Raw genomic sequence first — 27,703 nt, forward strand, 5'->3', positions numbered from 1 at the left:
TGACTTATTCTATGCTTTTCATACATATTCTGGTGAAAACAATATTTTCAGGTAAAGAATTGTCACAGATCGTGTTTCCCGAATCCTGTTTTGTCACGGTGACGGCAGACAACTGGGAAACAGTTCATGATCTCCCGATTTTTGCTAGCGTCGATGCCGTTATAGATGGAACCAAACAAGTCCAAGTATCTTTAGAAACCAGAGCCAACCTGCTTAACCTCCTAACCATCGGCTTTCAGGTAAGTCAGATGAATTATGAAATCTGTTGAAAAATCAAGTATGAATATTTCATTTTATTAGCTCACTATGCCAAAACTAAGTCTGAACTTATTATTGTTACTCTGTTTTATTTTTCATTCGCTGTTGGTAATTTTGGAAAGTTCAGACGGTTTGTGAGAACCCTTATACCTGTTTTATTTTTACTGGAAACATTACAGCATTTTCACAAAATTGAGAAGATATGTATATTTCCATAGAACACAACAATCAGAATGTTTGTCATGGCATTTGAGATTAAACTTAAACTTTATTTGTTTAAGATGAGACAGATTTCTAGAGAAACATCCAGTGATTTTGGAGATATTTACGATGCATTCATTAGATCTCCTTTGAAATGGAAATTAAGGCAAATTAATGCACAATATCCGGAAATGAAAGCTACATTCAGCACCTGGCATTGGGTGAACGCAAACTTGCCAACTGTCCATATTTTAGAGGGAGACTACCGATTTCGGACCCTAAAATTGAGCATTTTCAAACAGTGAATTTGCTAAACTATTTCTTTTTTCTAAGATCTGATGGTTTCATCTGAAAGAACAACTCAAAAGTTTCCATTTAAAAGTGTTATTTTTTTCCCTAGGGGATATATACACACATTTTATGTATGCTTTGAATTCCTAGCACATGTTATTGTAATCTCCCCCATGAAATTTCAAAAAGTTGGCAAATATGTGAACGTGGATTATAAACAAGATACACGTGTAACACCCGTAGAGGGAAAAGGCAAACGGCGCCAGACAGAGATTTGAACCCAGGTCTTTTGAACTCTTAGACATTTTAACGAAATGAGTTAACATTGTCATAGACAGTCACAGGGCCTTATAATCCCCTTTACACTTCCCTTTTTCTCCATAGTCTTTGCCCTCCATAGACAACACTAAATTTACAGCCGAGCAAAGCATACATTTACCCTTTCACCCCTGTATAACTTTAGTAGACTCAACCATGCATTGATCTGGACGAGTTCATTATGGTCCACAGTGGTGAAAGGGTTACCAGGTAATTATTTACAAAGTGTTGGTGACAGACATCAATGTTACACAAGAGATAAAATGCAATGGCCCAGCCCAGACCGTGATTCAAATCTGGGACCTCCGAAATCTAGACAACGGCTGTAACAAATTGAGCTACCTCTGGTCACTTGCAGACATTCAACCTAGTCCCTGGATCTACCCGTAGATTATTTCATGTCTGAGAACTGGGATGCCTGGGCACTTGACAGATAAAATACGGTACTACTTTTCTTGTTACAGGTAAAATACAGTACTACTTTTCTTGTTACAGGTAAAATACGGTACTACTTTACTTGTTACAGGTAAAATACAGTACTACTATTCTTGTTACAGGTACAAGTTTCAGTGGAGGACAAAGATACGGATGCTGTGTGTAGCTCCACCAGTGGTCCCCATCTGATGACATTTGATGGAGTGTGAGTTTACCTATTGTGTTCACTTTTTTCCGATAGTGTCATTTTCATAACAAGCTTCTATTTTAAGTGTCTACCTATAAGTCGCCCTGGTAAAATACTAGCTCCTTCTTACCGACTCTGCTAGGGAGAATTTCTCTTTAGTTCATTCGGAAGAGCGTAAGACTAGTAAACCAGAGGGTCCAGGGTTCGACTATGGAAGCATTGACAAAGTAATGACCTCCATTATTGGGATTTTAGCAATAGACTTTCCTCATTAATACTAATTATCTATTGCATTGGAGTTTCAGATTTATTCTTCAAAATTATTCTCAATATATCTAGAACATATTAAAGATTTCCTAAAACTTCAAAAGAAATGCTATAGTTTGTTTTATTCAAATTAAAACAGAATTTGTAATACAGAAAAATCTGGAGAAAAAAATCAAGTGGGGTGTGACCCCTTTTTTATCATTTACATTTGTCTGTAAAGAGTGGGCTTTAAATAGCAAATACTAAATTTGTTAGAAAAATGTTAAAATTTAAAACCAGTTTAATATTGTACTATGAAACAGTTATTTTCATTGACAATTTGCTTTTCTGTTGACAGGAACTTTGACAACCAAAATGAAGGAGAGTTTATTTTCTACAAACATGACATACTTCCGCTAGAGGTGAGAATTCAATTTTGACCCCATTTTACCATGATTGGGGATGTATATGGTATCCATGTTTAAAGTTTGGTATATCAGAAAAAAATTGCTTAGCAAAATACTATGAAATTTATTTAATTTTTCATTTACATCCATTTTCAAAGCTTGATATATAAGAAATGATTGCTTTGCAAAATCCAATGAAATTAATTTCAATTTTCAATTTTTCAGATTCACATGTTTTATCGACGGTGCGGACAAAACGACAATATCTGTAATTGTGGGGTCAGTGTTCAAGTAGATGATGACGTACTGGTCATCAATGGCTGTGAACCAGAAAGAGACGCCGATCCAACTTATCCGATCAAAACACAGATGTACGCTAATGGAAATGTCGCGCCTGAATTCCACGTTGTTCGAGTGGCTTCCGGAAAAGAAATTCAGGTGATCAGCTGGTGACTGATATATATCAGGTTTTGTTGATCAAACGGCTAAGTTAAAAAGAAATTTCTAGACCATAATCTGAGGTTAATGGAAACTTGTATAAAAGCTTTTAATTAATAGATTAGTTTTTTTTTTTATTGAAATATCAAATTTTTAAATTTATTTTGACATTTAAGTTTCAAAACTAAGAGAAACTTTATGAACTAAATATTTTGCGATTATTTAGCCAGAAATAACAAATCAAACATAACAGATCATAACTTAGCAGTTTGTTGACCTCTGATATATTCATGTTATATATTTATTTTGATACGATAAAATTAATCTTCAGGTGCACCTTCCGTCGGGGACCCAGCTGATCGTCCAGCCTAGCCACAAGACCTACCTGAATGTGTGGTTCTACCCGTCGCCCCTCGACTTTAACCGTACCAGTGGTGAGATTTAATTTTAGCATGTCGCTTAACAAAGTCTTCGACAGTGCCCCGTCATCATGATGGTGCTACTTCGTGTTTGGTAATGTTTGGTCATTTTATTTCCCGTAAGCAACTGATCTGTAAAAGCCCAGACTGTTTTATGATCTCAAGGCCTGAAACATCAACATTTACCTGGGGCCTGTTCGATTATTCAAAACAACTGGTTTGTCTGTTTTTAAATGTAACATTTTTGGGTATAAACCCTGGCGGACCTGCAAATGTTTATGCATGCAGGCCTTGCAAGGCTTTGTTAAGGCTCGCCTGAAAGCAGTATCAGATTACTAGGTCTGACCTTATTTCATAAACAAACAACTATTGTCCAACATGTTTAACCAAAAAAAAGAACACACCATCGTTGTAACACTTTTAGAGCAACTACATTTGTAACTGATTGTTTGGTTTTCTAACTAGGACTCTGTGGAAACTACGATGGCCAAGATGTGAACGACTTTCTCCATAGCGACAACACATCTTCACCAATAGGTGTCAAGTACCCAGACCCATTCACCTTGTCCTGGAGGTAGGATACTTTAAATGATATATTCTTCTATTTTTAGCCTGAGAATATGTTAGATGATGGATGAAGATCAATCTTTGTATGATATTGTCAACAGTGTGATGTAATAGAATTTAGTGAGCAAAGTTCATGTTTAGTGTACAAATTATAAGTTCATGCTTTCAGTGATGAAAACAATACTAAACACATAGATCCTGTGTATTGCAGACAAGGTCCATATGTTTAGGAAACCAAAGTTTACTCTCAGTACTGAAATTCTAACAAGAATTCAACACAGAGAACACAGACATTCGTGGGACCCTTGCTTCTTTCAATAATTTATAATTTAACATTTCTTGAATTTACCCTGCCATTTGAGCCAAAGGAGGAGAGTGGGGGTTATTTTGAGGGTGTGTGTGTTCCATTTCCTCAGCAGTAGTTTTTTATCCTAAATTTTACAACAGCCAGTTTCTACATGATGAATTGGGGAAATATAGCAATATTTCTATCAAAATTGGGAAGAGAGATTTATGATTTTTTCTTCATTTCGGGAAAATAAAGAACTTTTCAGCCAGGGGAAGCAGCCTGTATTCGTCTGTAAAACTAGAAGAAATAATCACTGTCCTGAGTGATAGTTTGTTGTCATGTATGGCCTCGGATTTACTCTAGGGTACCAGAGGCAGACAGCGTGTACACTGGACTCTGTGAAGACAAAAAGGATGATCGGGCGGTACCTGATGGCAGCCTGTGTCAGTGTACCGGGGCTGAATTTGCCCAATGTGACGAGTGGGGACTTGTGCAAAGCTGCTCCAGTGCTAAAGAGTACTTCAATGGTGAGATCTGAAATGATAACATACATTCATTGACAGTAATAAATAAATCAAATTTGAATCATGTGATAGTACTTCAGTCATACATTTCAAAAATTTCTTCCTTTTGTTACTGTAGAGCAGGACATTTTCACTGCCTTTATCGCCCTCCGTAATGAGGGCAATTTTATCATTACAGCAAACATTAGTAAACAATATAATATTCATAGTAATCAAATGTGAAATTAACACTCGGTGAAAATGGATTATTCTGAAGATGGACCAAGGTTCACTGGGCGGAGATGGATCAACTTCCATGTGGATTTTGTCAATTTCGGATACAATAAAAGTTTGAAATTCTCACGTGTTGAAATGTTCATGTGACTCTTTAAAATGTATTGCGTTTTGAAAATGTTTGCATTGGTGCTAGTTCTGAAATCTATATATCTGTGATAGGTGTGTATAATTGTGTGTGGATATTTTTGTACTTCAAACTCAACTCGAAAAACGCATGCATTTCCACAGTCACTGTAATTGATAATTTCCACCTCTATACGTGTAGTATGTAAGATATTTTACACAAGTCAAGTTTAACAAATAAACATCGTAAAAGTCCTGTCATTCCTATGGTAAGAGGCAAAGGCGTGTAATTGTTTTTGGCAAACTTGAAAGTTGAAATCTCAGAAAAAGTTGTATTCTATGTTGATTGATTTCTAGGTGAGGATATCACCGATGTTGTACTATCGGGCAAGATGGTACCCCAGAATTGTTTCCCCTTTGAAGGAACCACGTACAGGAAGGGGTCGTTTGTGTACAACACTAGTGCACCTGTCATTGTGAGTGATACTCGTGTCATAATGATATTGCAGTTTTAATTTAACAATTTTTTCAATGAGTTGGTACAAGAAATTTATTTCCAATGTTGAAGAGGGGAAAGTCACATTTGCAAACTTCCAATGGTCAAGGGGGTAAAGTTACAATGGCAAAACCGTAATTGTGAAGAGATTAGAATTGTGATGGTAAGGTTATATTTAAGGGTAACAATAATTTCTGGCTTCTCCGCTGTAACCTGAAATCCACCAGTTTATGTTCAAACTTAATAGATTCAAAGACATACCGTATATTATAAAAGTTATAGATTTGTGTTAAGGTCAGTTAGGTCAACTAAAGAAACAAAGAACTGTGAACAAGGTTGGTCAAGTCATGCATTGACCAAATGCAAAAAGGTACACTAGTATAATTTCAGTTTTAGGATGGGTCCTTAATTTTATGATTTTTAGCCAGGGCCAAGTGAGCTTATCCCATGGAGCAGCATCCGCCGTTCGTCAACTTTTTCCTTTAAAACGCTACTAGTCCTGGTCTGGAGCATCATTGGCCAAAGGGTTCTCAGTTTTGTATAAATTGAGGGTATGGCACGCCTGGGGGCAGAGGGGCAGGGCCAAATAGGGGGAAAATAGGTAAATCTTTAAAAATCTTCTACTTCTCAACCAATAGAAGGAGTTTGACTTAATTTGTTCTAGAGCATCTTTGGACAACGGAGCCTCAAGTTTGTATAAACGGAGGGTGTGGCCCCTTTGGCCCAATAGGGGAAATAGAGGATTTTTTTTCTCCTACTATACAAATGAACAGATTTAAACCAAATGTAGTCTGAAGCATGCTTAGGGGAAAAAAACTTTATTTGTTTAATTTGTATAAAAAGGTGCATGTGAGGCCCAATATGAAAAATAGAGGAAAATTGGGACATAACATGGTAACTCATTTTCTTGGTGTCTTTCCCACCAAAACAGATTTATATGTAGTTTTTCTTGCAACTTTCTTTCTTGTACTCCTTTGATAAACCTGTATGGTACTCAGCAGGTTTTAAATTGAAAAATAAAATACCAGGTGAGCTATTAAGGCCCCTCAGGGCCTCTTGTTATATTTCGTATTTTTTTTTTCAATTGGGTATTAAACTAATCACTACAATCCATGCTCTATACCAGAAAATAAGTATCTGGAACACAAGCTTAAGATGAGCAATGATTTTGGAGTATGTTTATAAACTATTCTTGATTTTTTTTTGTCAGCCGACGGGATGGTCCGGCAGTGTATCAGAAGCAGAAGCCGAACAGAGTTGTACGAATGAAACAACGCACAGTCCTCTAGCTGAGACATGTGGTCAACTGGTGCCGCTCCTTGTCCAAGCAGAAGTAGATGACTGCAAGGAGAATATTAGGGTATGTATCCAGGAAAACAGTGGTCTAGATCGACCTCTTTTTACATGGCTATTTATCCTCCCACTTCAATGAAAAATTCAAAATGTTATCTTCATTTTAAGCCTTAGACAAGAATCTGTTCATACTTTGGGAACAGAATTATATAGATTTTTGTGGATTAGCAAAGTGTAAAAGAAGAAAATTTCATGGTGTGGAAATACAAAACAACATATTCTGTGACCAGCAATTAATTTCATTTTCACCAGTGAGATATTGTACTCTATCAACTTTATACAACTGATTCATTTCACAATTCGACATAGCAAAGTGATAATTGTCACTGGGTGAGGATCCCACTTTTTAGTGTTGACCAATTAGAATGGTACTTTTAATTCACTGCTCTCAAAGTTGCAGATTAAATAAGTGGTTAATGTTTTGGTACATCTCTGCTACATAAAGATGTTTACCTAACTGTTATTAAGACGTCACAATAGTCTACTATTTCTTAATTATTAATTAGGAATGAAAGGAGAATGTAAATAATTATACTAAATCTCTTTATATGCAATAAATCTACTAGCATAAGAATTCAGTCATAGTGCTCTTATTTAGAGGATTTGCTTTGAAATTTCCCCACTTTTACAATGTAGGTCAACAGAGACATCAACTAGAACAGAGAAAACAGTTTTGGAATGAAACAGAAATGTTATTTTATTCCCACACATTGCCTTTGATGTGAAGATCTTCAAGGAAATCCAAGTTTATAGCTGTAGGGCAGAGAATTTTCTTTTTTTTGTAATTATTATGTTCACTTATGTTTTTGTGACGCAGTTGACAAACGACATAGGCTGGGCTTCTGTTATGAATGAGATGATAGCACGGCGATGCTTGTTTGAGCTGGAGAGGAATCGCACGGTGACGCGAGATGTTACTGCTGCCCTGGCCAGTCTCTGTCCTTATCATTGTGACAACGGCAATTGTACGGAGGGTGAGTATAAATCTCTAATGCCTCCTACTAATCACCACTTAACAATCTCCGGCTTTCCTCCGCCACCAAAACCTGGCACATCCTTAAATGACCATAACTGTTCATATGATCTAAAACACAAACAAACACTTCCAAAACTCTGACCACTGCCTTCTTTTTCCCAACCTGAATCGTCATGGGTATGTAATTGGTGTCCAGTCAGAACCAACAAATACACAGAAAGTTACACATATCCACAGGATTTCCAATAATTGACAGGTCACTAGCAGGCATCATAAAAAGTTACAAACACATGTGATACCTGACTGCAGTTTCAATCCACCCAGGTTACATTACCATTGAACTTCCTTTGATACCTGACAAATCATTACTGGGGTGCGGCATGCACTCTGACCTCTGCTTCACAGTAAGTGCAAAATGAACTTGACAATCAATTACCGATATGTAATAAAGTAAATATAAGAACATCATATTTAACATTATGTTTTGATAGGTTTGTCATTATTTTGTAATAGGCCATCGCGATCGTCTTGTATCCGCGACTTTACTGTTTCTTTTAGCCGATGTCGTCTCGGATTGTTCAAACTTTCTATAAATCTAGCAGCTGTAGTTTCGTGTTATTTATACGGCTATTTACTTTTGTTGGAACTCCCTGGATGTTTTCCATATTTGGTACATATAATAAAAGTCCCTGTGTATGTTTCAGGTGCTTGTGTCTGTGATCCTGGCTTCATTGGGCCAGACTGTAGCGTAAACATCAATGACCAACCGACCGTAAGTGTTGTACAACCAAAGGAGGGTCTGTGTAACTCGAGGACTTCCCCCTGTCAGACGGTGTGTCTCACCGGAAACACCTTCGTCAACTCCGACATGCTGAAATGTTACTACCAGGAAATTAAGGTGAGTTCATTTTAGGATCGAATTCAACTTTATTTCAACCATGATAATAGGAAGCATTAACGGTGTAAAGGTACAAAGTTTTTCAGTGTAAAAATGTTCTGAGTGTAAAAATACAACAGGTCAAGACAAGGGTTCGTATTCATGAAACTATTCTTGTTCTCAAACTTGGATTTTGTGCTCAGATCAACTTTCTTGTAACATGATCAAAAAGTCAAGTCTAAACTTTGGAAGAGGTATTTTGTTTTCAGTAACACCAAAATTCCTCCAAATCATTGACAAAAATTGAATTTTCATTAATTCACTGGAACATTATAGTAAGCTACATGTAATCCATTTTAACTGCAGGTTAACAACACTGGCTACCAGGCGTCTGGTGACTGGAAAGAGGCTCCTGAGACCTTCGTCACTCTCTCAGAGGTCAGATGTGCTTTACCAGCCGCTGGTGATTACTTGGTTGCTGTTAGCAACATAAACTCAACCAACAACATCAGCAACCAAGTTCTGCATTTGACCTATGACCCAATGTGTTACTCGTGTAACATTGTTGATGGATCGTGTGCTCAAAAGGTAAGCTGTAGTTGACCTTAAGGTCAAAAGGTTAAATTGCTTGTAGCTGTAGCTTGAAAATACGGTGTATGCAGTGATCATATCAAGATCGGTTAATGCTTCAAAGGCCAGACATTTTTCAGGGTGACTTAAAAAAAAACTTTTCAGGAAGGCTCTCAATTTTAAAGTTGATGTCACAGAAAAGACACTTCAAAGAAAAACTCCCTTAAATTACCACTAGCTATCAGATTATGATCACTGTATGAACTTTTGCCGAGAAATGAGGATAAAGTAAAGAAAAGAATTGATAGAGAACATTGATAAAAACCCGTTGTAATATTAGTTACAAAAATATGGCATTGGGATCTTTGATAAAAGTAGAGATGTCAGTCTTAAGGATCCTTGTCCCACTGTCAAAAACTTCAACTATAAATTGGACACTTTTTTACCAGCATGGCTATGTTTCTAAAAAGAAGTTTATACTTTGCAGAATTTTTATAAAAAAATAAATCATGATATGAACAAATAAAACCAACACCAGTTTTTCTATGAGTAAAAGAGCTACAAGTTCAGACCGGGATTTGATCCCCGTGTTCGTGTGTTTCAGGAGGACGTCTGTGTTATTGACAGTATGTGCTATGTTAACCTGACGGTGAATCCTACTGACGACCAACAGATCTGTGATCCTGTAGTCAACTCTACGGCGTGGACCGCTCGACCAGGTAAACTATCGTACCATATACATGTACTCGTAACTTTTCGTAACGTGACTCACATCATCCTGGATACTACACGGGTTACACTCACTTACACTCTCAGCACCCCTGGAATATGTCAAAGCAAAATTGAAGGCTCAGTGTGCACCACCTTGTTGACGAGATGAGAAGACTAGTTTAATCCTTTGATGTACACCAAAAAATCTCATGGTCATGTATGGTAAAAATTGACTGGCTTTGAAGTCGAGAGTTGCCCCTTTGTAATCTTTAAAGGACAGGTATCAGCCTAGCGATTGGTCAGGTCTTTTTATCTGAGACCAATCAAACAGCTATCTTTGTGTCGTCAATTTTGCTATGACATATTCCAGGGGTGCAGAGAGCGTACGTGAGGTTAACCCCTGGATATCAAGGATGGACACACATGAACAAATGATAGTTTCTAGTTTGTTTAGAGGTGAGGGACCATGCATCAAATCAAGTACTTTCTTTGTTCAAGACTGGTTTGAGTTAATTGGGGTTTTATATTTTAATTTACAACAGCTAAGTCTTCGGGTCACATGACGATTGTATCTTGTTATGTTTGGGCCACTTTCTAGTGCCGCCACATTGAAATATGAAAACTTGGACATAAAACCATAACAAACGTCCCCTTTTGGTAACATTAGCTGATCCAGTCCAAAGGACCAAGATGAGCTTACGTTGTACCATGGAATCCGTCACTCATCCACCAAAAACATTTATAAATGGCTTTATTTTTTTTCTAAAACACGGAACAGAATATCTCCAAGATGATGAAAAGCTTAGCATCATCAGGTGATGATGAATAAAAAATGTTACAAATGAAAGTTATCACACCGTGGGGTTGGAGGGACAAAGACAAAAACAGAAGTTTCAATAAGAATAAAAAATGCATGTAGCCTAACAAATGTTTCACGAAAGTAGCCTGTGAAATATCTGTAGTAGGAGGGTCAGCCAATGGCTACAAATAAAACTCCTGCAAAAACAATTATTTTGATGTCTCCTTCTCTGGAACTAAGTGATGTATATCAACCAGTTTTAGTTGAAAGCATTCTCAGGTGATCGGAATTCAAATGGTAGATATTGAGGAGCTGGCCCCCAGGGGCTGAAGGCTGGGGCCAAAAACGGATTATAAATTGTAAAAGTGGCTAAGACCCACACTATTAAATCTTATATGCAGTTGCTGGATGAAGAGACAGGCTACCCTACCAGTACATAATTGCTATGCATGATGATTTTGATTCGCATATGCTATCAGGATTGACCCTGGAGTCCAGCCCAACACATTAGAACTTATTTTCAATATATATTTTAAGGAGAATATTTTGCTGTGATTACTTTGGAATACCCAGGTGACTGGTAAAGGCCCTCTGGGCCTCTTGTTCTGACAATGACTTAAGCGGAGGACTGTCTTGGGAGACAGATGCTCAAAGTTAAATTTATCTCAAAAAAAAAATATTGAAGGGAAGGCTACATATATATACATAGGACAAATACCTGACTTTTCAAACTTTGATGTTTTTCAGGGCCGTGTCTGACATCACAGATTCAGTGGACAATTCACAATGCCTCAGCAATGGCCTTTTACAACCTTAATACAACCAGCAATGTGGCCAATCTCGAGGACTGTCAGAGTGACTGTACAACATTCAACGGCCCCTTCCAATGTCGCTCCCTCGACTATGAGTCGTCAGCCGGGGAGTGCAACCTGTCACCATTCCAAGCTGCAGACGTGACTACCTACGTCGACAAAGGCGGATTCAACAACAATTGGACTTACTCAGAATGGCAATGCACAGGTAAGCTAGAAAATAGGAACGGTTACCATGGCAATTAACCTAAGCAAAGAAATCATTGTACGGATAGAGGTTGTAATGACAATTTTAAACTATCTTAAGTATAAAGGGAGTTTACTGTAGATAATATCGATCCTTCATCCTGAATTCCGCATAGTACATTTTCATGATCAGGGTACGTGTCATAAAAAAACAAAAAACAGGTGTACATACACGTAATTTTCCTTTTCATATGACTTTCAAAATATTGCAATTCAAATACTGTTCTCCAATTGTAAAATAAAGACACTTTTTGAAAAAATGGTTGACAGATCTTTGACATGGAGTTGTTTGTTTCATTTGTGATGTGATTAAATTGTCCACTAGATGACCGTTGTCCTGGACAGTATGTGGAGTGGAAAGCTTGGACAGACAAGATGAGTTTCAACCTCTCCGACAGCCTTGTAGTGACTGACGTTTGGACAAGTGACTACTGTAAGATGCTGTGTGAAGGGTCGTCCACCTGTACCGCCATCGTCTTTAGTCAGTCGGCTGGTCTGTGTGTCCTCACTGAGCTGCTACTAGGCGACAAGATGGGTGATGGCTCAATGTACAAGGGCTGGCAGTATCATTTCCACACTTGTGTAAACAGTAAGTATCGTTTTGTTAAGAAATACATATGTAGCAGAACTGGACTTGGTCGACCGTGGGCGATCAGGTGGACCAGGAAGAGCGTCCATCTGGATTTCGGAGGGTCCAGGGTTCAAACCCCGATCCAGCCTTTTATTTTTCTGCTCCTATTATACATATAAACTGTATTTTACAACAATTACAAAACAGGATTTTCCAACTTTTATTCATCACCCTTGTTGGCCTGGATTGAAGCATGGAAGAAAAACCACAGAGTACCCGAAGAAATTAAGATGCCCCAATATATACCTTTTCAGTCTTGTCTGAGAATCAAACATCTGCCTCTTGGTGAATGTAGAGTGCCCTATCCACTGTACCACCTGACTACCTTGGTTTGTTGAGTACTGTTAGCTATTGGTACATCTGACATTAAAAAATCCATTTCTTGTAAAATGATGTGCAAGTGAAGCATGTAATTAACAAAATATTTGGTAAGTCGGTGATGATATCCTATTTGGTACCGAATAAGTTTGAATGCAAATATAAAAACAGAAGAGGAGTTGAGAGATACAGTCAGACAGCTGGTCACTGTTGGTCATTTAGAGCAACAGGTCACTGTTGGTCATTTAGAGCAACACGTCAGGAACATGTGTGAACAGTATAAGTGACATTTGTAGCTATAGGATCACAGAACAGTATATTTGCATTTATTTGTGATATTTTCATGTCAGAAATCACAAGACAATATCTTTTAACGACACTGCAAACCCTTTTTTTTCAACATTTTTACAGGATTACTAACAGGTCCTTCAGTTGACAATGCAACCTTGGTGACATCTTTCAATGGCCCTGGAAATGACAGCTTCATGTGCACCTTCCCCCCAATCGAGACGGAAATGGACGTAATTTACGATGTTCTCTGGAAGGTAAACGGCGTACAGTTGTACGAGGACACTCCAGCGGACAACATGACTGAATCCATGTTACCATCTATGTACGCAAACAGCCTGATGGACGGGTCTGTGGTAAGGATTGAAGTGTTTTCCATTGAGATTATGTCATCACTCATATACCTGTCTGATTTTGCTGCATTTCTTCTTATCGTTGTTATTACTCCTCTTTCTTCTTTTTCTTTTATCGCTTCTTATTTTTCTTCCCCCGAATAGTTTCTGGAGTTTTTCCTCGGAAAATTATGAAACTTCACCTGGACGTTAGTGGACCATTTTCCAATTGGTTATCAAGCATGGCTGTTGTGACCTTTAATTGATTGACATATTTGTGGGTGTATGCCAAGGAGATGCAAACATTCCCTTACTATTTCTGATTTTTATGGCATTGCAAATACTTTCCAGTTCATCATTTCTGACTAGAGGCAGTTTTGGTGGACTTCTGTAACCTCCCTGTTACAATCAAAATGTGTTACAATTGTATATGCCCCTACCATTTTATGGGAGGCACCAGATAATGATAACCATTTCTGTCCTGTCCAGTCTCATCACAATTCATTGTCATGACTCTTAGATAGCTCATTTAATTTACGGATTTTATCAGAGTTTATACAAAATACAACAAAAGTGTCAACCAAACTTCACTTCTTACTGGAAACCGATAAAACTAGGGCAAAATATGGACAAAGGAAAAACTTACATGGCGACTCTCATAAACGTACAGGGAGAATAAGACCAGGTGTTCCGAAAGGGGTAAAGTACTGTGGACAAGTTAGTATTTCAGAGTCCCAATGTCACTCCAAATGCACTGTTGCTATTTATAGGTTAATCACAGGGCAAAGGGGAGTTGATCACAGGGCAAAGGGGAGTTGATCACAGGGCAAAGGGGAGTTAATCACAGGGCAAAGGGGAGTTAATCACAGGGCAAAGGGGAGTTAACCACAGGGCAATGGGGAGTTAATCACAGGGCAAAGGGGAGCATTCATTTCTTACAGACACTTTTTAGTTTTACTTTTCATCATGTCTGCAGTTTCTGCATCCCAGCATATAAGAATTGTCCCCATTTCCAAATGTTGCGTCATACATCGTTGTCCGGTTGTGGCATCACTCACGTGAAATGCGGTGTATTCAAATAGAAGATTCCTCCATCCAATCTTGCCCTGGACATCAGAGCAAAGTTATGTATTGCTGCAACATTTGTCTGTGCTATAATACTGAGGAAAGTCGTGTGACGTTGTGGAAATTCATTGATGTTATCTTCATTTTAGCTCCAGTGTTCAGTCAGTGCCTGTTACTACGGCAACTGTGAAAATACCAGAGGAAATCTTGTTTTCTCCAAACCCTACACTGCAACAATTGAGGTAAATAGTGTGTGTTTGTGTCATTTTATATACATCAAGTCAAAGTTGGGACATATTATAAACTAATTTTCATTAATCATCTGTTATTCTGTTAACTTTTGTTTTTGGACATATGACACATTGTAAAGGGGATGGGGTTGGGGTTTTGCCTATGTACAGTGATCATTATGAATTTCATTTTTTTTTTTTACAAATCAATGAACATATTTGTAGCTGCAGTTTAAGATTCCTAGTGCTATAGAAAAGTACTTAGGCTATATATACCTGCAAAATATGGAATAATATTTAATATCTAGCGCAAGACCAAGGTGTCTTTAGTCGCAGGGTCATAACATGTAATAAAACATATTGATGTGTACGTCAACCCTTTATGTAGATTACCGGAGGTGCAGATGCCATGGATCTGTATGAGGGACAGATGCCGAAGAAAATCACCGTGGATATCACCGCCCCTCCGTATGTCCTTTGTAGGAACCTGAACTTCACTTCGTCTGATAACTGCTCTATTAGCCTAAGGGCAACTGTGACCAACACTGATGGGCGAAACGTCACCTGTCCCAATGGTACCCTCATACAACAGGTATTTATAATAAAGAGGATTGTGAAATCATTCAATTCAATCATCGTTGCAAAGAGCTGGAGAACAGCAAATACTGTATACAGGGAGACTTAAGCCGCACAGTTTAACCTTTGACTTTTTCACCTTCCCCAATGAAGACGAATTTATAGTGATGGCGCATATTAGTAAGAAACATACACAGTATGTAGTGATTATGTGTAAGGGGTGAAATTTACACAGGGCGAACATACAGTATTTATCATTTCTTTTACACCAAGATCAAGTTTGATGCATGTAAATTTAAAACAGTTAGCAATGTTTCTCAAAGGTCATTAGAAAGCAAAACAGGTATTTGGTCCATTAGTACAAAAAGCTGTTACAATCAAACATTAAGCCTGTATTAAGAGACCAGCAGAAGGAATGTAAAAGAAATTGTCTCTTAACATGGTGGGTTTCTAAATACAGGTTCTGTTTACAAAGAAATTACTATGATTGGGAATATTGAAAGTGGTCTCTTTACACAGGTGGTCTCTTAATACAGGTTCTGTTTACAAAGAAATTACTATGATTGGGAATATTGAAAGTGGTCACTTAACACAGGTGGTCTCTTAATACAGGTTAAGCTCACAAAGAAATTACTATAATTTGGAATATTGAAAGTGGTCCCTTAATACAGGTGGTCTTTTGATACAGGTTAAATTCACAAGGAAATTACTATGATTGGGAATATTAAAACTGGTCGCTTTACACAGGTGGCCACTTAATAGAGGAGGTCCCATGAGCACGTTTGACTGTAGATATTTATTTTATCAAAACAGGTCTCGTCACGTATGTATATGAGGGGAGAAAACTCTGATAATCCCTCGCCATTTTGTACGGTCAACGTTACCAATGACAACTGGTTGACTGCTATGTATGACTTGGAGGTTAAGGCAACACTTGACAACAAGATTGAGGGGAATTACTCCCGAAAGCTTACACTGTACGCGGACTATTTCGTCGACGGCACAGTGGAACAAGCAGACAATCCCAAGCTGGAATCTCAGGTATTTTCTCTTTTGATCGTTAATTGCAATAGTTGAAAAAATATATAAAATGTGTTGCATCATGTTAAGCTGTAACAAGTTACTGAGTTCCCAAAGACAGGTTGTTTCTAATAGGAATTGGAGTTTTAAAAACTGTATCTGGGTAATCTGAAATGTCCTTCACTGCCTGTGTCAACAAAGTAAAAGAGTAAAAAAAATTTTTTTTAAATCAGCCATATCCCAAATTTACATATATGTAGCTTAATTTCATTATCACTGCTTTAGTTTGTTAGATCCAAAGAAATTACCAATTACCTGAGTGTCTGTCTAAATTTCTCGAGATTTTTAATGAAACTTTTTTCACTATTCTTACTGTCATTTTAATGTACCAAATGAGTTATCCCTGGAAAATGCAAGCAAATCTAATAAGAAAAATTTGCATTTAGCAAAAATCCTCTGTATACAAGTAGTAAAGGAAATCGCGTGTCAACGATAGTCATTATGATAGTTATTATTTGTAACCTGTATTTCAGCTGAGGGTGATCGACCAGGATAGATATGGTCTGTGTGTTTCTGTCAATGATCCCCATCTCACCACTTTCGATGTCCTGTGAGTATAAAATCAATTTGTTTGAAATTTGTTTTAATACAGTAGATAACACTTATCACCATGTTGTTGATATCCTATTTTGCTATTATCATATTTTCTTGAAACATCCTTATTTAGCCCACCCAGTTCAAAGGGCCATGTGCTGTGGTGCAGCAATCAATTTGTCTGTCAGATTTTCCTTTTTATTTTAGTCAATTTTGACTAAAATTTGTCTGAAACATTGTTGGGCTGATTAGACTCAAATAAAAACGACCCAATTTTATGGTCACAAAGGTCAAATGCATTATTTTTATTAGCTCACCTGGCCCGAAGGGCCAAGTGGGCTTATCCCATGGTGCAGCGTCCGTCGTCCGTCGTCCGTCGTCCGTTGTCCGGCGTCCGTCAACTTTTTCCTTTAAAATGCTACTTGTCCTGAATGGCAGAGGGGCGGGGCCAAATAGGGGGAAAATAGGTAAATCTTTAAAAATCTTCTTCTTCTCAACCAATAGAAGGATTTTGACCAAATTTGTCCTAGAGCATCTTTGGACAAAGGAGACTCAAGTTTGTATAAACGGAGGGTGTGGGCTTTCTGGCGGCATAGGAGCGGGGCCCAATAGGGGAAATAGAGGATTTTTTTTCTCCTACTATACAAGTGAAGGGATTTAAACCAAATGCAGTCTGAAGCATGCTTAGGGAGAAAAGAATCAATTTTGTTTAAACTGAGGTGTGTGGATTCCCCTTCTTTGGGGCAGATTAGTGGGGCCCATTAGGGGAAATAGAGGAAAACATTAAAGATCCTTCTCCTTCTGTACCGTTGAAGGGATTTTAACCTAACCAAACTTGTTTTAGAGAATCTTTGGGCAAAGGGAATTGAATATTTATAAATGGAAGATGCAACTTTGTTACTTGTACTCCTTTGATAAACCTGAATGGTACTCAGCAGGTTTTAAATTGAAAAATAAAATACCAGGTGAGCTATTAAGGCCCCTGGGCCTCTTGTTTTTTACTTATTTTGAATAACCAAGAAGCTGCAATAGGATCATAATATCTGCCCTGTAGGATGCTGGGGTTGAGGGCTTTCAAGTTTGTTAAAATGAATGACATCACTTTCAAGGTCACAGGGGTCAAATGTGTGAAAACCTGTAAACAACATCCTAATGCCTAGGTTACCAGTGTTATTAGTTTTTATCACTGAAATTATCAAGGTTTGTAAAATACAGTAACTGTGTTTTAATGAAATAGGTTTAAGCAAAAAAATCAAAATTTAAATTTAAAAAAGATTGTTGATTTATTTGCAGTCATTATAACAACTTTTATGAGGGCGAGTTCGTCTTCTACCGCCATACAACCCTGCCCTATGAAGTGCGTACATTCTACCGGCGATGTAACGGCCGAGCCTCATGTAACTGTGCTGTGGCCATCAAGGTGGATGACGATGTTATTATTATTGACAAGTGTGGTCCTGATTCAGCAAACACAGGGTTCTACCCAATAACCGTCCAAATGTTTAGGAATGGAGAGCTCACTCCAGGCCTGAAAATCATCAGCTACTATGAAGGCAGAAAGTACAAGGTTCGTTCTCATACCTCTTTAGTAAATAACAATTAAATTTGTTATGTTTTAATTTTAAAAAAAAGAGACCCATAATGATTATAAACTGGGTATTTTCCTCTACCACTTTCTACTAGTGGTTTCACTGGACACTTTTACGGCTGATTTGACCTTGACCTTTTTTACTATGAGTTTCACTTTTGACTTATTTCTTGAGAGATTTTTTTGTGACTTCTACATACTTTCATCTTTACAACAGATAATTTTCCCAACTGGGACATTCATTATTGTGAAGAGAAGTGTGATTCGAGGACAGAACTATCTCAATGTTTGGCTGAAGGCATCATCGGCAGACTACGACAATACCCAAGGTGAGGATGTTACATCGGAAACGGATTTTGTTTCATTTCTCTCAGATTTTTACATTGTATTATTTTCGTTTTTTTTGTTTTTTTTGTTTGTTTGTTTGTTGTATCTTTGTCTAAAACACTGAATAAAATAAAATAAAAAATGGAAGTACATGTACCTTCCCAGTATCAGTAAGAACAAAAATGATTTGATTTAATTATATTGTACTGTGTAGGTCTTTGTGGAACATTTAACGATGATGTCACCGACGACTTTACGATGTCGGATGGAACATTGTACTCGGGAGATTTGAAAAGACCCGACGCATTCTCACTGAGCTGGAGGTAGGGCCTCTATCTGTTGATGTGTTAACCCTTTCACCACTGTAGACCATAATGGACTCATCCAGATCAATGCATGGTTGAATTTATTAAAGTTACATAGGGGTGAAAGGGATAACTGACCTTGACAAAAAGTGTATATGTGTATTTGGATATCAGCTGATTAAACTTTTCAACAGACTTTTATGAAATTCAGAAGTAGTTGAAGAATATGCATTCAATATTTTCTCCATTTTGAACTGTATTCATGGCAGAGCAGGAGGTATTAGTAAGAGGAGTATAGGAGTACTTGTCTTCATGAGCTCGCAGTTTCTTCTTATAGCCTTAAGCTTACATGTATGATAGTTTTGGTGCTCATTTTTTTAAAATTTTTGTCTGGATCTTACTATGATGATATTTCTGGTAACATTTTTTTCCCACAAAATTATATCCAATAAAAATCATAACAAAACACATTCCTTGTGATATTTAAGGATTGATCTACATTTTTACAGCGTATACGGTAGTGTGAATGCAGTTGGCAACGAACATATTTGAAACAAGTATCAATCTGCCAAGGTGGCATTCATGTCTTAAAGATGATTTCTAGTTTTCAAATCTATTGTTCTGTGGAATGATATACGAAGATCATAATGTCTGTTGAATAAATCATCATTTCTGACAGAATTAATCTCTTCTGACAGAGTTGATCCTGCTGACACTATTTACAATGGAGTTTGTTCGTCTGACACGGCTGGTATTGATCCAACCCCGTTTCAGCAGCGTTTCTGTTACTGCGGAATGACAGGAAGTGAAGAGTGTGGCGTAGGATATGACGTCTTCACCTGCCCATACGAAGAGGATGGTAAATACATCTTTTATTCTCGTGTCCATCAGTCATCTGTCAACTTTTTGTTTAAAAAACTTCTTCTCCAGAACAGCAGTATGAATTTGGAAAAATTTGGTGAAGACATCACACAAACATTTCAATAACAGATTAGTTTTTAATTATATAATTTCATGGTTACATAACCTAAATAGATATTGGTGGTCACCAGTCAAGGTTAAAGGTTAAAGGTCACACTTATTTAAATGACCACTTTTGAAATATAATGTCTACGTACAGTTATCTCAAGGCCCCCTCAATAGATGTTGTTTGTATTAACATCATATATAGTACTGCAACATCCAGCTCTGCACTCAGTTGATTTTTGAGATCAGCAGTTAAGGTTAAAGGGTCAAAGGTAACACTGATTATCCCCTCGCAACGAAAGTTTGTGGGGATATAGGATTTCGCCCTTAGAAACGTATGTTACACTCTTTGTCATCGCTCTAGCGACTTCATTCCTCAACAGAATTTCATTTTCATGAAACTTCATACAAGTAATTGGCATGACAACAGGAATGTTTTAAAAAATTCTTGTTTTGGGTTTCTACGTTGAAGGTCAAGGTCACTGTTACAAATTTTAGAAAAAAACCTTTGTCATCGCTCTAGTGACTTCATTTCCTCTTACATATGTCACAATGTGTGGATGCTAGGGGATTTGTATCACTTGTGATGCCTTTTTCACTTTTGAAGTGAAAACCTTGTGTACAAGACTTCTTTTTTATTCTAATACCAAATGTATCGGTCAGGTTTGTGTACTGAAGTTGTCTTCTGTTGATCTTCTGTGTCTAAAACACTTCATCAAGATATAATCGTGAACATGTGAGTAATGTGCTACCTTCAAAGTTATGGACAGTGGACACCCCAAAGATTTCATTCAAGCTCGTCCACTAATCCCATCAACTTATACTTGACACAAATCTAGTTTCATCATTTTTATATAAATATGGTTTGTTGATTTGTTAAACACAGTTGGTCCACAAAGCAGTAAGTATGAGAATGACCCAGATAACTTTCAAACCACATATTAAAACTTCTAAAAAACAGTCTTTTTTCATGGTTACTGTAAATGTAGAAATTCTTGCGTGTGGAAATGTTTGTATTATGACTCTTTTCTTTAATCATGGTGTGTGTATTATTGCATTAGCAATGGTTAGGAAATTATATATTCTACTATGTAATCTATAAATATATAATCATGTGTGGATATTTTTGTGTTAATTAATGTAAAAAATGCAGAAAATGTGAGCATTTCCACCCCGCAAAAATTTCAATTTTTACAGTACCGGTAATTATAAGCAAATCTCCATTATAGGTAACCCTTTCTCTTCTAATACATGCATCTTCTAGTTGTTTTTACAATTCAGTTTTATATGACTTGCGCCTATTTATGCTGATAAGAATTAATGAAATGACGGTTTTGTATTTTATGAAGAGTTGATCACAAAAACTGCCGTGGTGTTGCAATAAGATATTAGGACAAGCTGAGTTATATTTGCTATGACTGTGATTTGCTTGAATTCAAACCCAAATCAATAAGTTGATAAAAAACTGAATTGCAAAAAAATCAAAAAATATCATGAAAATTAATTGTTGTACATCTTTGAATCAAGTCAATTAAATCATGCACTGATCAGTCTGTGAGTGCTGATGTCAATCTTTTAAGTTGAAATTTCTATTGATTTTGAAATATGACAGCTAAAATAAATGTATGATTTGTAAATTGTCCTATAAAATCTGATAGAACATTAATTAAACTGAGTGTCGAAATTTGTGGAACAGAAAGTACAGAACTAGAAATATTTTAAGTTGGATTTCTCATGTGAATCCATCTTCTTTAGCAAGCATCTTCCTGTTCCTAAAATCTTTGTTTTTCTCTCCCTGACTGAATAGCCAAAACTTAAATATTTTGATGTTTCCGTTGCCAAAACAGAATATCTAAGACTTGATGGTCTGAATATTTTCCCTGCTTTGACTAAATAGCTAAGACTAAACTGTTTGGATGTTTTCGTTGCTTTGACTAAATAGCTAAGACTTAAATGTTCGGATGTTTTTGTTGCTTTGACTTAATAACTAAGACTTAAATGTTTTGATGTTTTTGTTGCTTTGACTGAATAATTAAGTCTTGATTGTCCTAATGTTTTCCTTGCTCTAACAGACTATCTCAGAATTGATTGTCCTAATGTTTTCCTTGCCCTAACAGATTATCTCAGACTTGATTGTCCTAATGTGATCCTTGCCCTAACAGACTATCTCAGACTTGATTGTCCTAATGTTTTCCTTGCCCTAACAGACTATCTCAGACTTGATTGTTCCAATGTTTTCCTTGCTCTAACAGATTATCTCAGAATTGATTGTCCTAATGTTTTCCTTGCCCTAACAGACTATCTCAGATTTGATTGTTCCAATGTTTTCCTTGCTCTAACAGACTATCTCAGACTAGGGTATTTGGATGCTTTCGTGACTTAAACGTCAGTATTTGGATGCTTTCCTCAGGTGTAGTTAATTAATTCTTGATTGACCTATGAACTCTTTCTGACTTCTGAACTCTTCGGACCTCTGAATTCTTTTGAAAGCTGGATCCAGCGTAATCCTAGTACCTTGTTTAATAGTCAAGATAGTATGTATCTTTAATAGTATATTAAAGACACATTTATTGCAGCAGACTTAACGTCATCATCATGATTTCAACACATTGCAAATATATTAGGAATAATAATCAGTATAAAGGACCTGATTCTTATTATAATTCTTTGAAAAGAATGTACCTGGTGTTTCAACCAAAACATAAATTTGTCAATTCACAATTATTTTTGACCCGATGACATGTTAAAAAAAAAATTAGTTAAAAAAAAAAAAGAAAAAAAGGGGGCCATTTTCCAAAGTATCTTCGTAACTGATTTCTATTTTATTGTATGTAACTTACAAATAAGTAACTTACTTTGAGGCAGGCATTGTGTTAGGTATTACGAAAATAAAGATAGTTGGTCTTCAATTTCCACTTTTGTGTGTCATTATAATTTGTATACTTTACATTACAGGGGAGGATATCACTAGTGATGTCATATCCAAGGCTGCCTTCCCTACAAAATGTGTGCAAGGGGCGAGCTTACAGTACCCTACGTTTGACTATGACCCTGCTTACTTTGTTGAAGTGAGTTTCTCCATAGATATTGTCATTCTGCCACCGACTTTAAAGTAAGGGGGTGTATAGGAATCCCTTTGTCTGTGGCTGTTTAATTTGTTTTTATAAGTTTGAATGTCCTTGTGACAGCCAAGGTCATGTGAAGGCGGGGTTTATTGTCCTCATAATAGCCATGGTCATGTCAAGGCGGGGTTTAATAGGCAGGGTTTAATGTCCTTGTAACAGTCAAGGTCATGTGAAGGCGGGGTTTATTGTCATGTGAAGGCAGGGTTTAATGTCCTTGTAACAGTCAAGGTCATGTCAAGGCGGGGTTTAATGTCATGTCAAGGCAGGGGTTAATGTCCTTGTAACAGTCAAGGTCATGTCAAGGCGGGGGTTAATGTCATGTCAAGGCAGGGTTTAATGTCCTTGTAACAGTCAAGGTCATGTCAAGGCGGGGTTTAATGTCATGTCAAGGCAGGGTTTAATGTCATGTCAAGGCAGGGTTTAATGACCTTGTAACAGCCAAGGTCATGTCAAGGCGGATGTCAATAATAAAAACTTCTGTTCAGAATGTCTCATGAACCCCTCAATAAATTTACCATTAAGCTCTACCCCTGATTATATTCTGGGGGTCATCAGTCAAGATGAAAGGGTCAAAGCTCATGATCTCTCTTGAAGTAAAAAGCTGATGTACAAGCTAATTAACTCACAGTACCCTTGACAGATGTAGTTGCTATCATAGTATTAGCAACATTCAAATTTTACACCTGATGACATTTTGATGGACATTACATGTTCATTGAGGTCATAGGGTCAAAGGTCACATTTGACCCCTTTGAAGTAAAATAATTAAGCTTCTAGACAAGTTATCTCACAGAACCCTCAGCAGATTTAGCTACTACAAGTAGTTACATCCGAGAATTGCAACATCAAGTTCTTTACCTGATGAGATTTTAATGGTCATTGGTCATTCAGATTGTAGGGTCAAAGGTCACATTTCATCAGAGAATTGAAACATCAAGTTCTATATATACCTGATTAGATTTCCGTGGTAATTGGTCCAGGTAAAAAAGTAATAAGCAATTCTTTACAATGTTGTACGGCTTTATAAGCCCCAGCTCATCAAATTTCAACACCATTGTATTATTAGAAAGTATCCGTCGTCCGTCGTCGTCCATCGCCAACTTTTTCTTTAAAACCTATCTTCTCCTAAACGCCAAAGAGCGTTTCAACCAAATTTAGTCTGAAGCATCAGTAGGGACGGGCAATAATTTCTTACATAAATGAGGTTGGTTTGACGCCTGAGGCCAGGGGGGCGGGGCCCTGAAGGGGAACTTAGCTAAACTTGCTTTAAAACGCATCTCCTGCTAAACGCCAGGGAGGATTTCAACCAAATTAAGTCTGAAGCATCAGTAGGAAAGGGCAATTATTTCCTAAATAAATGAGGTTGGTTCAACCCCTGAGGCCAGGGAAGCAGGGCCCTGTAGGGGAACTTAGCTAAATTTGCTTTAAAATGCATCTCCTCCTAAACGCCAGAGAAGATTTCAACCAAATTCAGTCTGAAGTATCAGTAAGGGAGGGCAAATGAATAAATAAATGAGGTTAGTTCAATCCCTGAGGCCAGGGGGGCGGGGCCCTGAAGGGGAACTTAGCAAAATTTGCTTTAAAACGCCTTGTTTTGATATCAATTTCTGATTGACGTCCCTACAGAACCACAGTTCAGCATCAACATTGCTAGCTTGAATTGGTATAATATACCATCTGTCCGTCCCTTCCAAGGCTCTTGATTTATCTCCCTTACTTGTGTTACTTTAAAAAGAAGGATGTTTGGAAATTAAAACATCTTGTGGACATTAGTTTATCCAGGTAAAATTGAACTTAAAACATTTCTATTCCACAAATTAATTGGATCTTCTTTAATTTGTTATTGGAAGAAAAAGTAAGAAAAAAATGTGGTTTTTTTTGCAAAACATAATTATGTTGATCTAGTAGATCTAGGATAGGAGCTGCCACTGGGCATTCTTACATTCCAATTTGCATCAAGTCTTTAATGTATAAGGACAAAAATACTTCATAAATACATGAACAACTAGTGTATCTACGTAATGTAATCTTCATCACAAGATCAGCGTCATCAGGTCTTTTTTTCTGTGATTTGCGTTAACCAAGTGTCGTATTTGTGAGTTTTCTGTGATTTGCGTTAACCAAGTGTCTTATTTGTGATTTTTCTGTGATTTGCGTTAACCAAGTGTCTTATTTGTGATTTTTCTGTTACCGGTAATTGATTTTGTTCTACAAATTAACAGGAGCCATCTTGGCCAACATCATTAGGATTTTCACAGGCTGTTGTCGAAAGCGTGTGTAAGTCATCTGTGGAAAATTCGGAGGCAGCAACAACTTGCAAGACAGTGCCGGGTGTAGAATATGACGCTAGTTTACAGAACTGTGTCGATGACATACAGGTACGTTAAAAGTTCGTAACACGTAATTACTGTGTAGTTGTTTAATTTTGTGGGGCTAATATTTGCAAAATATTTCGCAGGGATTGAAATTCGTGCAACTCCACCACCCAGTAGAGTCGAACTCTACAGTGACTGGCTATTTCGGTATATGCATTAAGTACACTGCAGGTAAGTTAGTTAAACATGGGGCAACAGCAGAGTCACAAACATGACTTAATTTACCAGTAAACCCACCTACAATAGATCGTGTGTTGTTCATATAACAACCCCGGTAAGGTAAGGTTTGAGATAAAGTTGATATCGACACTGCCACAGCGTGGATATCCGGTTGAAGTTAGTTTTTAACTGGGTTTTTTTAGAAATGAAGGACTAAACACATCTATGATTATTTTGCATGTTTCATATTCAGACCTAACATTGAATACAAGATAAATGTAACACTATGAAAGCCTTGTGTTTTGAAATTATCTGCTCTTACCCTGGACAGGTGTATATCCACACTTTTACCGATGTGAGATATCCTTGTCTCACCCTAGGGTTGAGACGGGAGGATTCCCCTATTCCTAACAATGGTATGACATCGTCACGTCGACAATCCACCAATGTCACATTAACCCTGAATTTAGCCTGTAACGTTAACATTACATTACGTATATGATACACAATGGGAGAACAGGGTAAGAGGAAAAGAATCATTCACCTTTTTGTGTGTGAGATAGGGAAATCTCAACCCTCAGGGAAAGGTTCTAAAGTTGACAAACACTTGGCAAAGCCTTGTGTTTGGCAACTTAAGAATCTCCCCCCTTGGGTTGAGGTTTCCCTATCTCACCCCAAAGGGGGTTAGAGACTAATAGTCTCCCACTGGCTTTAACTAGACATATTAGTGTAGAATCTGTAACCCATCTTGTTCCAGATCACAGATGATTTGCGCTGGAGTTTGACCCCAGTCGAGAACGTTAAGGAACAGTGCGAGATTCACGTAAACAATAACATAAATGGATGGGTACAGAGTACGGACACGTCCCATGTTGGTCCATCTCGAGCAATTCTCGACAAGATCTGTCTCCACGAATGTGGTGGTGCAGGAACATGCGTCAAAGGTAAGTTCAGAGGTCATTAATTCGAAAGACGGATTTAGTTATGAGTTTTCTTAATATGCCATTAGTTTATGTAAAAGTTCAAAATAAGGTCTGTTGTTAATTTTTTTCAAGTTTTGATTTATTATGTATAATAGAGTTTCTCCATAAAATAAATATGTAATATTTCATGCGATACAACATATACATTTTTTAACATCACCAAAGATATTGTTTTAAAATTCATTTAAAAAAAATTGTACTCCCTAAAAACTTTATTTTATTTACAGAATACTGATAAATTAATTAATGTTGAAATATGTAAGGAATGACACTTAAACTTCATTTGTATTTGTCAGGAGCTTGCAATTGTAATGAAGGATTTGCTGGACTGGATTGCTTCACGAAGCTAACAGACTCCCCTAACATATTCTCCCTCAGTCATAACGGTCTCTGTGACCTGAGAAGTGCCCTCTGTACCACTGTGTCTGTATATAGTAACAACACACTCGACCAGGATACTCTCAGCTGTATCTTCACAAAGATTAAGGTAAGGTGAACAGGTCATCTTCCAACTTTGTCCAAATTAGTTATGTGGGTCAAAACAGGTGAAAAAATAGCACCTGTCTTATTTTGCTAGCAACGGTAATAAAATAAAAAATAAATAAAAAAATGCTTAAATTTTTAAACTTTTTAACATGCTGAAACAGGTCATCTCATAACTTTGTCCAAATTAACGACCTTGATCTAATTTTGTAGTTATGTGGGTCAAAACAGGTGAAAAAATAGCACCTGTCTTATTTTAATGTTGGAGATTTTAAATCTGTCTGAATTCTTCTATCACATGTAAAAATCTTTGAATATATACTTGAAATTTTATTAAGATATCAGAATTGTGGACAGGAGATGGCAAAATTTCTATTCATATGACTGTCAAAAAATGTAAATCTTTTGTCAAGTGTAGATGTATTAAAACGTTCACTATATTGACAGGTGAATTGCACAATGTAGAAAATGATTTGAACCAGACATTGTCCCTACAAAGAAAATTATATAAACCAGGGTTTATGAACCAGGTGTTTGTGTATGTAGAAAACACATCATATCTGAATAAATTTTTCCTGA

At 37.1% G+C, this 27,703-nt stretch overlaps 1 protein-coding gene across 1 annotated transcript in view; it reads left to right on the forward strand.

The window, feature by feature from the left end:
- The window catches only part of LOC110456935, a 176,251-nt gene that overhangs the window by 29,296 nt on the left and 119,252 nt on the right, over positions 1-27,703 (forward strand). The window contains exons 8-36 of the mRNA XM_021508006.1: positions 52-239; positions 1,626-1,708; positions 2,295-2,358; positions 2,569-2,781; positions 3,113-3,215; positions 3,666-3,774; positions 4,420-4,583; positions 5,277-5,395; positions 6,626-6,775; positions 7,586-7,742; positions 8,449-8,642; positions 8,988-9,209; positions 9,796-9,910; positions 11,449-11,721; positions 12,085-12,348; positions 13,120-13,352; positions 14,543-14,635; positions 15,012-15,215; positions 16,013-16,240; positions 16,753-16,829; positions 18,107-18,380; positions 18,619-18,730; positions 18,943-19,051; positions 19,732-19,892; positions 20,886-20,900; positions 22,955-23,067; positions 25,347-25,502; positions 26,416-26,602; positions 26,938-27,128. Of these exons, the coding sequence (XP_021363681.1) occupies positions 52-239; positions 1,626-1,708; positions 2,295-2,358; positions 2,569-2,781; positions 3,113-3,215; positions 3,666-3,774; positions 4,420-4,583; positions 5,277-5,395; positions 6,626-6,775; positions 7,586-7,742; positions 8,449-8,642; positions 8,988-9,209; positions 9,796-9,910; positions 11,449-11,721; positions 12,085-12,348; positions 13,120-13,352; positions 14,543-14,635; positions 15,012-15,215; positions 16,013-16,240; positions 16,753-16,829; positions 18,107-18,380; positions 18,619-18,730; positions 18,943-19,051; positions 19,732-19,892; positions 20,886-20,900; positions 22,955-23,067; positions 25,347-25,502; positions 26,416-26,602; positions 26,938-27,128 (4,571 nt within the window). The remainder of the gene's footprint in view (positions 1-51; positions 240-1,625; positions 1,709-2,294; positions 2,359-2,568; positions 2,782-3,112; positions 3,216-3,665; positions 3,775-4,419; positions 4,584-5,276; positions 5,396-6,625; positions 6,776-7,585; positions 7,743-8,448; positions 8,643-8,987; positions 9,210-9,795; positions 9,911-11,448; positions 11,722-12,084; positions 12,349-13,119; positions 13,353-14,542; positions 14,636-15,011; positions 15,216-16,012; positions 16,241-16,752; positions 16,830-18,106; positions 18,381-18,618; positions 18,731-18,942; positions 19,052-19,731; positions 19,893-20,885; positions 20,901-22,954; positions 23,068-25,346; positions 25,503-26,415; positions 26,603-26,937; positions 27,129-27,703) is intronic.

The sequence above is a fragment of the Mizuhopecten yessoensis genome, unplaced genomic scaffold (genome assembly GCF_002113885.1).
Source record: "Mizuhopecten yessoensis strain PY_sf001 unplaced genomic scaffold, ASM211388v2 scaffold8955, whole genome shotgun sequence".
Lineage (NCBI taxonomy): Eukaryota > Metazoa > Mollusca > Bivalvia > Pectinida > Pectinidae > Mizuhopecten > Mizuhopecten yessoensis.